The sequence below is a fragment of the Heloderma suspectum genome, chromosome 3 (genome assembly GCF_057233095.1).
Source record: "Heloderma suspectum isolate Gila_16-S chromosome 3, 16-S_ref, whole genome shotgun sequence".
Classification (NCBI taxonomy): Eukaryota; Metazoa; Chordata; class Lepidosauria; order Squamata; family Helodermatidae; genus Heloderma; species Heloderma suspectum.
Genome location: NC_139460.1, coordinates 321,103,134 through 321,118,268, shown reverse-complemented (window position 1 = coordinate 321,118,268; position 15,135 = coordinate 321,103,134). Strand labels below are relative to the sequence as shown.

The window sequence follows — 15,135 nt, the reverse complement described above, 5'->3', positions numbered from 1 at the left end:
TCCCTGGGAAAGTTCTGGAGCAGATGATAAAGCAATCCATCTGGAAGCACCTTGAAAACAATGCCGTGATTACTGGAAGCCAACATGGATTTGTCAAAAACAAGTCCTGCCAGACAAATCTGATCTCATTTTTTGATCAAGTAACCTCCCTTGTAGACCATGGGAATGCTGTAGACATCATATACCTCAACTTCAGTAAAGCTTTCGACAAAGTGCCCCATGATATCCTGATGAGCAAACTAGCTCAAAGTGGGCTGGATGAAACAACGATCCGGTGGATTCACAGTTGGCTACAGAACTGGACTCAAAGAGTGCTTATCAATGGGATCTTCTCAAACTGGGGAGAGGTAACGAGTGGGGTACCGCAGGGCTCAGTCCTGGACCCAGTGCTCTTCAACATTTTTATGAATGACTTGGAGGTGGAAGTGCAGGGAATGCTGATCAAATTTGCAGATGACACAAAATTGGGCGGGATAGCTAATACTTTGGAAGACAGAAACAAAATTCAAAGTGATCTGGATAGACTGGAGCACTGGGCAGAAAACAAAAGAATGACGTTTAATAGGAATGAATGCCAAGTTCTGCACCTAGGAAAAAGAAACCAAATGCACAGTTACAAGATGGGGGATACGTGGCTCAACAACACTACAAGTGAGAAGGATCTTGGAATTGTTGTCGATCACAAGCTGAATTTGAGCCAAGAATGTGATGTGGCTGCAAAAAAGGCCAATGCTCTTTTGGGCTGCATTCATAGAAGCATTGCTTCCAAATCCCGGGAAGTACTAGTTCCCCTCTACTCAGCACTGGTTAGGCCTCATCTGGAGTACTGTGTCCAGTTCTGGGCACCACACTTTAAGAAGGATGCAGACAAAGTGGAGAGGGTTCAGAGGAGGGCAACAAAGATAATCAGGGGACTGGAAACAAAGCCCTATGAAGAGAGATTGAAATAACTGGGCATGTTTAGCCTTGAGAAGACTGAGGGGGGATAGGATTGCGCTCTTCAAGTACTTGAAAGGTTGTCACAGAGAGGAAGGCCAGGATCTCTTCTTGATCATCCCAGAGCGCAGGACACGGAATCATGGGCTCAACTTACAGGAAGCCAGATTCCGGCTGAACATCAGGAAAAACTTCCTGACTGTTAGAGCAATACGACAATGGAACCAATTCCCTAGGGAGGTGGTGGGCTCTCCCACACTGGAGGCGTTCAAGATGAGGCTGGACAGCCATCTGACAGGGATGCTCTGACTTGGATTCTTGCACTGAGCAGGGGGTTGGACTCGATGGCCTTGTAGGCCCCTTCCAACCTTACTATTCTATGATTCTATGATTTAGTAACCAATTACATCATAGATCTGGCTCAAGTTCTGATAGATTCAGATGAAGTTGTAGAACAGAGTCAATTGAGCAAGTCAAGGAAGAACATCAAAGTAAATGCAAAAGAATGAGGGAGGTATTTACAGTAATAAATAGGCCACTCTATTTTTATAGTTTATGATTTCCTACCACGGGGAACAGCACAGAGCGTATAAGAATGGGGATATGTTGTCAGCCCTTCTCTCGGTTCTTTCTTGATTTTTTCCCCTTTTTCTGGCAGCTGGAAGATGAATGCCCTCAGCAGATTGGTGAAGAAGATGAAAAGCTCAATTCTTGCCAGCTGCTCCTCCAAACACTCACAATCCCCTGTGGAGGGAATAAGGAAAAGGCAGCAAGTAAGTCAGGACCATACAACCTACTCTCCAGACATCCTCCCAGGTTAACAACTCGTTTTGATTTTAAAAAGGAATATGAGTTGGTAGGTAAAAGCTCCTTTCTATCTCCCACGGTACATAATTAAACTATGGAATTCGTTACCACAGGAGGTAGTGATGACCAGCAATGTGGGGATTAAAGAAATTCATGGAAGATAACAGTATCAATGGCTACTAGTCATGATGGCTATATATTACTTCCAATAATAAATAGCTCTTGCCCTACTTGTGGGCTTCCCATAGGTAGCTGGTTGACCATGGTTCATGCCCTGCTTGTGGGTTTCCCAGAGGTTTCTGGTTGACCATGTTTCATGCCCTGCTTGGGGGTTTCCCAGTTGACCATGGTTCATGTCCTGCTTGTGGGTTTCCCAGAGGTTTCTAGTTGGCCATGGCTCATGCCCTGCTTGTAAACAGCCTGTAGGTATTTGGTTGGCCATGACCAATGTGGGGACAGAATGCTGGGCTAGATAAGCCTCTGTGTGATCCAGCATGGCTCTTCTTATGTTCTTAAAGTGACGCACCAGCAACTCCCATTGCTATAACTCCTGTTTCAGGGTCCACAGTTAACTAAGCCCTAATGTATACAGTTGGAAAAGCAAAACAATATTGACAAGTTAGGACACCTGAGTTCTGAAAGCAGCATGAGTCTTGGAATATAAAGCGTAATGTGTTGATCACTAGTACAGTATTACTCTACACAGTACTTCGGAAAAGCATGTCCAGCTGCCAGAAGTGGTTAGCAGAGGGGAATCATCAAAGCTGCTTTCCACCCCAATTTCCCTGCCTATGAAACACCAAGATCTCATTGCAAAGTATAGCAGACACCCAGGGCTGCCCAGGACATTTTTCTGCCTGAGGTAGAGCGGCAAATTCAGATTTTCCAAAGCCATGGCTTACCTGAGGCAGAAAATCCCACAAGGGCCTCTCCTCCTCCCTCGGTGTAAAAATACAATGGGTTGGATCCAAACTTAGTCATGCTTAGAGTAAACCCATTGAAATCAATGGCCCAAGTTAGTCATGACTAACTTGATGGGTCTACTTTAAGTATGACTAAATCTGAATCCAGCCCAGTAATAATAAATCAAATGACTGTTTGCTGCCCTTTCATGACCCTCAAAATAAGCTGCTTGAGGTGGTCACCTCACTTAGTCTAATGGTAGGGTCAGCCCATGGAAAATACTGGTATATGCTGAGCCCAGTGATGGTGGGGACAGGAGAAGCCATGAAAGGAAGAAATGGAAAGAGATGGAAAAGGAGGGACAAGAGGCTGTAGTGGCTAGAGTACTGGACTGGGAGTCGGGATATCCGTGTTCTAGTCCCCACTCGGCTGTGGAAGCTCACTGGGTGACTTTGGGCCAGTCACAGACTCTCAGCCCAGCCTACCTCACAGGGTTGTTGTTGTGAGGATAAAATGGAGGAGACGGAGGATTATGTATGCCGCCTTGGGTTCCTTAAGGAGGAAAAAAGGCGGGATATAAATGCAAGCAAGCAAGCTGATTGTTCTGGCCTCTCCCATTTCTCTGCATAGCTGCTGCAGGAAGGCTTCCTTGTTCTGCTCTGTTGTAGGACTGAAAGAGGGTGGTATTACTCTGTGGTGCTGTGCCAAACTCCCAAGGGGTGGTGGTGGTGGAGCCAGCCTCACATCTTGCAGTCATCCTTTCTGGGTGAAGGCTACAAGGTTACTAGGACAAAGGCAGCCTAGTAGAAGGGAAGGAAGCTGGGACTCCTCATCAATAACCACTCTGAAGAAAGCTCAGTTTACTCTTTTATATCCAAAGCTGAACTGTTTGCAATGATATATTGCTTGCTTTAGAAGGGAGGCCAAGGGGCAGGAATCATATAGTTGGTATGCCAAAAATCCTATGTTAAGGTTCTCAACTCCTGAGAGCTAAGACAGGCTTCAGCCTGAGGCCATGCAGTGATGCTGGAAGTCAGAATTGTTAGTACTAAACCAGTGGTTTGACTCCGTGGGCATTTCCACACCAGCCTAAAATCCTGCATTTAAAATGGGGCTTTCTACTTCTGTTTTAAATGCAGGATCACCACTGACTCCCTTTTCATGTGCTTCCTCACCCGCCCCCCCTTCTCCCTGTATCTAAGTCTTCCATTATCTTTCATTGATCTCGCTCCTCTTCTTCCTGCTTTAAGTCTTTTCACAGAGGGAACAGAAGCGGAACACAACGGGGTAATTTGATAGCTCATTATCTGCTATCTATTTAAAAATGGAAAAAAGGGCATTTAGTGCAGGAGGGTCATGGCATCATGTAAGAAGCCCGCAGACTTCCAGGAAGGAGCAATCTCAATCGCACAATAAAAGCTCCATGTGATGAAACCCTCTAGAAGAGCTGCGTAAGAGTTCTTACAGGAAAAAGAGGAAATGTCATTCTCCCCAAGATGAAAATAATAGCAACTTGAATTTACCTTTCAGTTGTTTCACCAACGAAGTCAGAGAGCATGGGCAGATTTCATGCATTAAATGAGAATTAGGTAATGCAGTGAATAATCAATCTTCAAAGCCCAATGTCATGTGGCTCAAATATTCCTTTGAAAATAAAAGCCTTACACAAACCTCCATCTCATTAAAACAATCCTGTAAATATGACAATGAATCACGTCTGTATTTACCTGTGCCAAATAGCAGAAATTCTTCTCTACCAACAAATTTTCCAGCCTTGTCCAAAAAATGATTGGGATTGAATTCTTCAGGTTTCTCCCATAGCTTGGGATCCAGAAAAGCAGAGTTCAGATCTGGATTAATAAAAGTTCCCTGAAAGGAAGAAACAGCCAGCTCAGAATGTGCCCAAACCAGCCTGCTTCAGCTTTGTCCCTTGTTGTCCCAGTACTAATAGTTGTGTGTTTTTCATGCACACACGCTTCATCCTCCTGGAACACTCACATTTTCTTTCTTTAATAAATGGTGAATTTGGACAAATACACATTTGAACCTATATGCAGCCAGATAAATCTGATGTAGTTAGAAAAATGTACTACCGGTGTTTTCAAAGACGTTGCAAAAAAGCAAGGGAAGAACTTTTGTGTCCTACTGTGAAACTGCTATGACAAAAAAAAATCATTCTCAACTAGAATGGAATAAAATATATTATTTGCTGTTTTACTGCTAATCCTTCTTCTTGAATCTGGCACAGAGCCTACGGCCATCAGTGAAACCAAAAAAGGAGAATGCAGTGTAAGTGGAGGTTTGTGAAGTATTGCTCCTGCTGGATTGGGGAAAGGTACTTTCAGAAGTATATTAAATACATGAGCTCTTCTTGGGCATCAAATCACCAGAAGCCATGCAACACACATTAAAGGAATCAGCACAGATTATGCAGGCTACATAGGGGAATGACACACTAACCCCTCTGCAATCCAATACCAGGGGCAGGGGGGCTTCTTGCTGGTCAGGATTTGCATCACATGGAAGCTCTTGTGTGGATACATCACTTAACTCTCTCCTCTGTGATGTTCCTCACTCTTGGGATACAGGACTGCAGCCGTAACAATTTTATGTACCTTGGGAATGAGAAATCCAAAGATATTCACATCCTTGGCAAATGTTCTGATGATTCTGAATAAGAAGGCATATTTAGCACGCTGGATCTCATGAATCACAGCATTGGTATAGGACAGTTTCTTCCAATCTTGATAGCAGATTGAATGAGAGGAACCCAAAACATCTTCCATCTCCTTGTAGACTTTATCTGAGGGAAATGGGGGGGGGGAGGGAAACCTTTATTCTGGACAAAATGATTACCTCAGGGAAGTTAGGCAAATATTTTTATTCTTCATGAAATTATTTCTTGTGGTTCTGTTACAGGAAAATTCTCAATTCAGGCAATCTAAAGAATAGCTGGGAATACCCCCAAACTCCAGACAAAGTACTACATATCTATTCCGCCTCGCATTGCCTAGGTCAGCTTCCCCAAACCTGGTTCCCACCAGATTTGTTGGATGGCAACTTCCATCATTCCCATGCTGGCTGGGAACGATGTGCATTGCAGTCAAGCATATCTGGAGGGAACCAGAATAGGTAAGGCATAATAGGAACTACATAGAATACCTGTATGGGGTCACGAAGAGTCAGACATGACTTAACGACTGAAAAACAACAACAAGAATACCTGTAACTGAGTCAAAAGTCTGTGAAACAACAGGGATTTCAGAGCCATACTGCACACATCAGGTAAACTTAGGGCTGGTTACTATTCCTCCTTCTCCCTATTCCTCCCCCACAAAGGTGATGTTGGGGAGAATTCATGCAATTTTGGGGTGCAGACAGAAGTTGCAGCACTTTTGGGGTTGTGGTGGATGGGTGGGTGTGCTACTTATGTTTCAGTGAGGTGACGAACGGATCTCATCTGAAATTATTTCTAGTCTGCCTTTGTGGACCTCCTCAAGGTGGCGTGCAAGATAAAAACAACACAACTTGTTATGGTCTTATATATTATTAAGCCACTGCAGCCAAGCAGGGACTTGGCTGCAGATAGCAGCCCAGCTGCAGTTCCCTTTAAAAATGTGGCCAGAATGCCCCTGGGAATGATGCCACATGATCACCATGGGAGCAGCCATCATTCCCCCACCTCCTCCAGGAATGCCACTGCCATGGTGGGTGCAACCAGTCACAACACACCAGTGTTCCAGAGGCAAACCAGTGAGGCTAGAAAGAAAAAAGAAACATCCTTGCCCAAGGCAAAGCTGGGTTCTGATAGAACAGAAGACCACTCTTTTGTACCTACCATTTTCTGCTTTGACACTCATTTCACAGAAGGCAAATTGATGAGGCTCAGAGACCAGTAACTTGGACAAGAAATGGTACAAGTCAGAAGTGGGAGCTGAGCCCAAATGCCAAATCACATATTTGCCCCATAAAGTCCAACAAAATATCCATTTCACAGAAGGCAAACTTCTGATATTCACAATTTTAAATGTGTATTTCCTACTTATCTTCTATATAACTATCTGATTTAATTCTACAGAGCTGTTGAACTTGATGGTGCTTTATGATGATACATTCCATAAACTATTTAGCAAAATGTGTGTGGGAAAGTATTCTCTCCTGTATGACATAAAGCAAACGCCTTCAGCTTAATTCAGTCTTTCTTGTTCTTTCTAAACAACTAACCACAAACTCATTTGCTCTGAAGTCAGTCCCATTTATTCACTGAAACCTCATAAGAGATGGTTAGGGCTGGGAGGGTATGTAATACGTATGTTTGAATTTACTTGTGTTAAGGGCTCATGAGATATGCACATATATTAATGAGTGACTGTGTAAGTAAGTCTTTGAGGAATTCCAGTCTATCACTGGAAGATTAAACTCTTCCCTAATGGGACCAACAGTGGCCTTTCCTTCCATAGCACAAGGCTCACCTTGGATATCTGGGTGGGTTGCCATGAGGATCAGCGCCCACTGCAGGGTCGTGGCGGTCGTCTCTGTTCCTGCGACAAAGAGGTCAAGAACACACTCAGCCAGGTTGTCTTCATTATAGGCAGAAGTGCGGTCATCCTTGCTCTGTTATTGGCAACAGAAAGACAAAATATATTTTTACCACAGATTATAAACTGGCCTTCAAAAATGTGCTATACGTTCTGCAGAGTCCACAGCACCAAACCGCCTTTCGCATGGGGGTGTGCACCGATCCTGGCACACAGTCATGAATTGGGGCACTAATCCCACAGTGATGTTAAAAGGGGGATCGAAAAGGATCTCTCTGACTCCCTCCTAAAACCATGTGCAGAAAGACATCATAAGAAAGCAGCAGCTTTCCCGTCTTCCAAAACGCTTCGAGATTATGGGACATTGAGGGTGCAGTGACCCAGACATATCCAATGCGGATTTCTGCCGGAGGAGCATTCAGTTCACCCATGCCTTAAGCTCGCTGCTAGGGGAGGAAAGCACCAGCTGCTTCAGGATCCCCCTATTCTACCTTGGAACTTGCACCTCTCCTCTAGGTGCCTCAGGCCGGTGGTGCAGTGGAACCAGGGCTCACAGGGTCAAAGCACCAGGGTTTTTGATCAGCAGCGATGACGATGTCATCTGCCATCCCCTCAGGTCTCCCAGTCCCCTCTGAGCTTAGCCATCATCCTCAGTCAATGGGGGGAAAGGTTTTCCCCACCACACTATATTGTTGTGAGCTATCCGTGTTGTAATGCAAAGTATTTTGGGGTGTCTGGGTCTTGAATGGGCATTTAAGAACCATTATCTTTACAAAACATTTGCTGCTGGTGGGGATGAACGCTGCTAGAAATGGTTTGTTCACATGGATTCACAGCTGCTTGAATCTGATTTTTGAACTCTCCTTGAGTGTGTAGCTATGGGGACTGTCCCGATGAGGGCCTGCACTTCAAATTTACTACTACACTACCGGCACAGACCCTCTCAGAGGGGAACACCACATTATTTGAGAGCCATTGATCTATCTGGATATAAATGGTGGCAGAAATCCTGAATGACGTGCCAGTATGGAATCTGGTCATCCTGACTTGTGTATTAAAATCTTCCCTGGGATAAGTCTCAGAAGGAGAATTGTGTTAGTTCAACCAGAATGATCCTTGGGTCCATGAAAGAATGGGCCAGCCCAAGACATTTTGCTACCTGAGGCAAAGGACAACATGCTCCTTCCTCCCATTCCACATACAAAAGCTGACCAGACAGGTAGCTGGACAGCATCCTCTACTGCACCTGAGGGCAGCTGGCTAGCTTATGGGGCATAGGGTAGGCTGTGTGGCACACACAGTTCTGCTTGCTCCCCACCGCTCAGCATCTGCCACCCGAGGCAGCTGCCTCACTCTGCCTAATGGTAGGGCTGGCCCTGAGGTGAGGTGAGGGCAGAGTTCAACTTTTAAAAATTAAAAATAATTTTTATTTGTGGATTGTGCTGGATTAAAAAATATGGGACATGTTTCATGCAGAGATGGCTACCCTCTTCAACCTGCAAGCAAAGATTTGGGGTCTTTGCTTACTGCTGAAAAATATCCAGCTTTATGGCAACCATCTGGGGAGCTAATTAAGAGCTAATGGACCTTTCCATAAAATGTGTGTCCATCTCACCATTGAGTACTATGCTTATCAGTGAGAACCAACCGGTCTGCAGTATCACTTACAGCTGCAAGTATACTCAACTCAGGGCCCACAGCCAGCTGCTTTCTGCATTCTACAGAGCCTAATGCAAGAATCCATGTTAGTTGTGTCATTGTGGTAAAGATCAAAAACACATCACATACAGAGGCTCTGATTCAGATGAGTCCTACAAACCTCACCTCATAGGCAAATCCTGTTCAATGGTTTGCCGCCTATTCTAAGGAGTAAACAGAACAGCTGCTGAGCCAAAAACACATGCCCAGTCCCAGTTTTATTTTATCATTTTGACTGATAGAAAGCTAATAAATGCTAGACAAATTTTTGTAAAGAGAAGAGGTACCATGGTTCTAGTAAACAGAACATAGAGCAACTTATTAACAACATCTAGAACATGAGATGAAACCATGACATACAAGCTTACAAGACTCATAATTAGCAGGTGACCCTCAGGCAGGAATGACCACATCTTTCCCCTTTTGTGTCTTATGATATTTTTACCCAAAATGCCCAGCTTGGTTGTGTTGTTCATTTGAGTCACTGATTGGTCCCTATACCTCTTGTGTCCCTGCCTGTCCTTGGCTGACTGTACCTCCTCCTTCATGTCATTTGTTCATCCCCATGTATCCTAGTAACCACTGAACATTCTACTGAAAACCCTAATTCCCTCATCGTTTGCTATAGCTCCGTACTTTCCGGAATTCCTCTTTTGTAACTTTCCAGACCATTCTGCACATACGCTAACCTAAATTTCACCATTGCTACGTTGGTGCAGGGCTTTATTTGCAGGCCTTTACGTCCTCCGACTTCTGGCCAGGCCAATGCCAGGCCACCACCTTGCAGTCAATATGCATGTATGTGTAACATATCTGTACATATTTTTAGATGCCCACACTAACTGTATGCTCTTGAGGAAACACATTGAAGTGTCCCTTCAAGAGGAACAAGAGCACTAATTGGATCCCTTAGACCGCAAAAGTGGCTAAGGGCTCTCTGAGTTCCCCACGCTCCAGGTGACGTTTGGACAGCCTGACCTTGCTGCAGCACAGTTGTGGCTTCTGCAGCCATCACTGAACAACACTCAGAACAAGCCAGATAGAAATGAATCCCACAGGGCCTTCCCCAACCTGGGGCCCTCCAGATGTTTTGAATTTCAACTCCCATCAACCCCAGGGAGCGTGGCCAGTGGGAAGGAATGCTGGGAGTTGTAGACCAAAACACGGGGAGGGCCCCAGGGTGGGGGAGGCTGCCCGAGCAAGGAACTGTAAGGATTGTGGTTACGTAGAGTAGGTCTTTTAACGCACGTACATTAGTTGCTATTTCACACCCATGGCTATTCAGTTGTGTTCACAACCAAGGGTATGGAGACATCGGTGTATGGGGTTTTTGAGCATTTTCAATCCATGTGGGGATTATGATCTACTTTAGTAGCTGACATTAATATAGGGGAAGCACTGCAGGGAGAGAGGGGGACTGGATGCGAATGTTTTCAAGCCCAGAAAATCATTTCTGTGCCCCTTCAGATGTCACTGTTCCGTCTTAGCGGGGAATGTAATGATTTCTTGGACTAACAGTATTTGCATACAAAGTGGGTACTTACTTTCTCCATCTGAAGTAGATAGAAATCAATGAAATCCCGTGGCAAATGGCCAGGCTGATTCTCCTTATGATTCTTTATCTCCTTCTTTGCGAATGAAAGCACCAACTGCCTGGAGAACAAGGCCTTCTTGTGTGGCCCTGGGAGATGTCTCATGACCCACGGGAACATTTTATACAGCTACAGGGAAGACAAAGGCAAAATCCTGTCACCACTACCATGACGAGACCCAATAATGTGGCCTGTGGCCCGACTTCTTTGGGCACCTATCACACTGGTAACATGGGGAACCTTTTTAAACGAATTGGGGGGCTGTATTCTCTCAGTGGAAGTGGTCAGTGCCAAAGTCAACAAAGGGGACAAAACCCCTTTTCCTCTTCCTCCCACCCATTCTCTTTCACACATGCCCATTTCCTCTCTGCCTCCCTTCCCTTCCCTTCCCTTCCCTTCCCTTCCCTTCCCTTCTCTCTCTCTCTCTCTCTGTCTGTGTGTGTGTCTCTCTCTCTCTCTCTCACACACACACACACACACACACACATGCCTGTCCATTCACAAACACACATCCATCCATGCACACCCACCTCACAATCTCAGTGAAGCGTGTGGGGTGATCAGGTGATTATCATCAGGATTGCAGGGGGAGATTAGGGTTAAACCTCCCTGGCCCCTGCAGTCCCCCCGCCCCCCGCTCTTCAGGTGCACAGCCATGCTGGCTGGGAATGATCACAGTTGTAATCCAACACATCTGGAGGGCACCAGGTTGGGGAGGCTGTGGTCTGTTATTATGAATGATTACTTCATCCCAAAGAGCTCAGTACATGGCCCTTCACTTCTTTTGTTCTCTTAATATATCTGTGAAGTAGGTTAGACTGCAGGACAGTGACTGGCCCAGGACTGTGGGGGGAGTTCAACCCCAGCCTCATGTAATTCCAGGTACAGGGGCTCTTTGAATGCTGATAATGCGTTATGGCCTCTGGGGAGGCCTGTCTGACTTGACAGCATAGCAAAAGACTACTCACAGTGTAAACGAAACTTCCTCCACATTTTAAGGCAAAATCAATAGCTTCAATCAGTTTCTGGAAGTTGTTGTCTTCAACAGAATAACGATGTCCAAAAGCAACAGCACAGACCACATTGCACACTGAAGTCGTGATGAGTAATAAAGGGTCAACTGGCTGCCCTGCAAATGAAGTTATTCACAAACATTTTAATTCTGCTTTTTAATTCTGCTTTCATCTTAATCCTGAGACTGGAATGTCATGCTGGGACTAAGGAAACTTTTACTTTTACATTAGAAAACAACTGAACATTCATCAGATTCGACTCCAAAATATGCAGAGATGGTTTGCAAAAAAATCTGCAGAATAAGTTATGGCCAGCATTATCTCCTAGTATCACATACCCTTCACATGTGCTAAACTCTCCACAAGCTGATGAGCCTCCTCTTCTATTTGCCGCTCTATGCTTTTCTTCCCCAGTTCCACCTTCTGCATAGTAATTTGCCCAATCTTTCTCTGCTGCTTCCAGATGTGTCCATTTGAAAATACAAGGTCTGAGGATGTTAAGAAGCAATGAGAAATTGCAAAAATTCATGTTGAAAATGTTTTATGCTGACATCCTTTAAAAAAAGAGAGCAGTTCATGCCTATGTGTACAAGAGCTACCCATTCTTTAAGCACAGAAGCATGGCAATGCTGATGCAAAACCAGCCTCTGTTTAGTACAGCGTTGTGTCTCTGATATGAAACAGCAAAGTCTGTTTCAAAACGTATGTAAGGAGTCCCCCATTCTCTGTGATCTTTGACCACCCAAACAATCAAGGTTGATTCACACAATACATTTTCTCCCACCTGAGGAGATTTGACCATCCCTATTTGTAATGCAACATGTGCAATGGGTGATCAGAGAAATTCCTGTGGTTGCAATGTCTGCGAAAAATAGTACCTCCCATACTAGCCTGCCTAAGATCAGGTGGGGAGGCTGTTCCTTGTGTCCTGCCTACTGTGGAAGCATGATTGGCTGTGACAAGAGACAGGGCCTTCTCAGTGGGTGCACCCAAGCTGTGCAACGCTTTGCCCAATGCAGCTCAGATGCCTCCCCCCCACCTTATCCATCTTCCACTGGCTAGTAAAGACTTCCTTGTTCCAGCAGAATTTTCTCCTGCTGGGCAGATAATATATTATCTGAGGTATGTTTCTTATCTGTTCTACTTGCCGCCATTGCATTTTGTGGATATTGTTGTTTTATGATGACATGGTGATTTCAGTTCTTGTAAGCCACCGTCATGATATGCATGCATTAAAAGGCGGTGGGTAGAAATTCTTATATAAATAAGTAATGCCACTTCAGGACAGCTCAATATATTATGGTTGTAGCAGGAATTGTACTGGTATTGCACTGGTGTTGCTTACCCCAGTCTCATAACATGTGGCCATCATACATAAGTATACCTGCATCTTTTAACACCAGCGCATCTGGAAAACTTGACTGGGCCAAGTTTCCAGACAAGTGTACACTGGTGGTTAAAGATGCAAGTACACTCATGTGGAATGTCTTCACATTATGTTACTTCCTAAGGCAATAAACCAAACAATGGAGAATCAGAGCCTCAAGATCACATTTAGAGAATTTGTGCTTTAAATTGTGCCATTTCAATTGAAAGGAAGCTGTAAATTCTGATGTGGGCATTCAGGGCACAGGCCTTGTTGAATACAATGGGTGTTCCTTCTGAGTAGACACACATATGCTTGTTCTGGGAAAGAGGAGGGGGGAGAACACAGGGATGGGAAACCAGCTCCCTTTCTAACCCAATGCTGCCCAGGATCTCTATAACGAAGGTGTGAAGTCATTACTTCCTAAGGCAATAAACCCAACAATGGTGAATTGCAGCCTCAAGATGGCGCTTTACAGCATTTAGGGAATTGGGCTTGAAACTATGTCATGTCAATTGAGGGGGATCTCTGTAAGTTCTGATGTGGGCATTCAGGGGACAAGCCTCATTCAGCACAATGGGAGTTACTTCTGAGCAGACACTGATTGGCTTGTGCAGGGACAGGAAACACACAGGAAACACCCCTTGACCGGGGTCAGGGTGAAAGGCACACCCCTGGGCAGGGCTAGCATACCCGAGGTCAATGCAGGGGTTGGGGCACACAGCAACTATACCAGGAGAGCCTAACTTAAGGAAAAGAATCGGACTTTAAGCAGTTTCCAGAAATGTGGTTTTTCCCTGATAAGCTCCAGGTGGCTGCTGAATGGCCATGACATCAAATATCCATAATGACCTCCAAACGCAGCCAGCTCAGAGTAAATCACTCATGGAGACACCCCCAAGTTGGTTCACATTAAAATATGAGACAAATGAATTCTCCCTCCATTCCTCCTAAAGACTTCCTTTGTTCTCTTTTATTTACTTTCCTCTTATGATATCTCTGGAGAGAAGATCAGTAAAAACTCTTACTTTTCACAACTTACCCTTTCCATTTGTTGCTCCTTTAAGGAAAGGAGTCACACGTCGTTCAGTATTTCCAGATTGCTTTGTCGGCTGCCAGTTAGATTAAAATAGAGAAGAGAAACATTACATTCTCTATTATTTCAAGTTAATGTGTGAACATCAGAGTTTCTCGCCCTTGCAGCTTCTGGCCCTGTTCAGCTCATCTATCTACCCAGGGCAGAAAATTAGCATCAGCATTAATAATAATTCTCCGCCCTAGTTTTATTTTCATTCTCAGGGTGTTGGTAGATGAGATGGCAGGAGTTCTGTGATAGGACGGCCTGCATTTAAAAAACAAAACAAAACTGCAAATACAGCTGTGGGGACAAGCCTGATTTAAATTGGGACCATGGTACTAGGGAAGAAATAATCCATTCCTCTGCACCATTTACCTAGTTGAATCTCCCTCCCCGACTTGCTATAGTGAAACAGGTACCATGTTTTGTTTTTGTTTGTTTGTTTTCTGGCAAATAGCAGCTCCGAGAGGGCAATTTCCACTGGGAAAATGGTGCATGGGATAAGGTAAACATTCCCTATCATTCAGAGGTATGGTCTTGATTCGAACTGGGGGGCCCTGCATACCCCTAATTCAGGAGCCTTTTTTACTGCCTAGACCCTCTATAACAGAGAGGCAGGGAGCCATTTGCCAGCTAAAAAACAGCCCACCTTTTCATACCATCGTGCCCTCCAGTTCTTGCCTTCTCATCTTCCCTTTGTTCTGTTGGGGCACCCTTTCTCCCAAGCTTCCTTTTGAACCCATCCAACCCCCCAAATGTGGTGATCACAGCAGCACAGCCAACATATTCAGGATAGGGATGGTGGAGAATTCCACCACGGGCTCCATTGAGGTCGGATTCTAAAGAATCCGGCCCCCTGGAGTCCGTGGCGGAACGGATTGCTCCCGCCTGCCACCCCACGAAGTCCCCGTGGACCAGATCCTACCTGCCTCTGGCAGGTCCAGATCCGGCCGCTGCTACCTGCCGCTCCGCGGCCACGAATGGCGTCCCCTACGCAGGATGCCATTTGCATCGCTGCTTTAAATGTGATAGGCTACGTAAATATTTATGTAGCCTATCACGGCTAAAGCAAGGACGCAAATGGCGTAGCGGCCGCCATTTGTGTCCCTGCTAGGCCATGATAGGCTACGTAAATTCTTACATAGTCTGTCATGGCCTGGCAGGGACACAAATGGCATCCCCTACGCCATTTGCATCCCCGCTT

The 15,135-nt window shown here is 45.1% G+C and overlaps 1 protein-coding gene across 2 annotated transcripts in view; it reads right to left on the bottom strand.

Annotated features, from left to right (window-relative positions):
• Window positions 1-1,489: 1,489 nt before the first annotated feature.
• Window positions 1,490-15,135, bottom strand: part of LOC146351704 (cytochrome P450 2J4-like) — a 42,065-nt gene continuing 28,419 nt past the window's right edge. The window contains exons 2-9 of one of the 2 annotated variants that reach the window (XM_084847665.1): window positions 13,896-13,965; window positions 11,826-11,975; window positions 11,443-11,603; window positions 10,427-10,603; window positions 7,119-7,260; window positions 5,262-5,449; window positions 4,374-4,515; window positions 1,490-1,680 (exon numbers count right to left, since the gene is read on the bottom strand). In XM_084847665.1, coding sequence (XP_084703791.1) covers window positions 1,490-1,680; window positions 4,374-4,515; window positions 5,262-5,449; window positions 7,119-7,260; window positions 10,427-10,603; window positions 11,443-11,603; window positions 11,826-11,975; window positions 13,896-13,965 — 1,221 coding nt within the window. The remainder of the gene's footprint in view (window positions 1,681-4,373; window positions 4,516-5,261; window positions 5,450-7,118; window positions 7,261-10,426; window positions 10,604-11,442; window positions 11,604-11,825; window positions 11,976-13,895; window positions 13,966-15,135) is intronic. The other variant, XM_084847666.1, reaches the window with a different exon arrangement.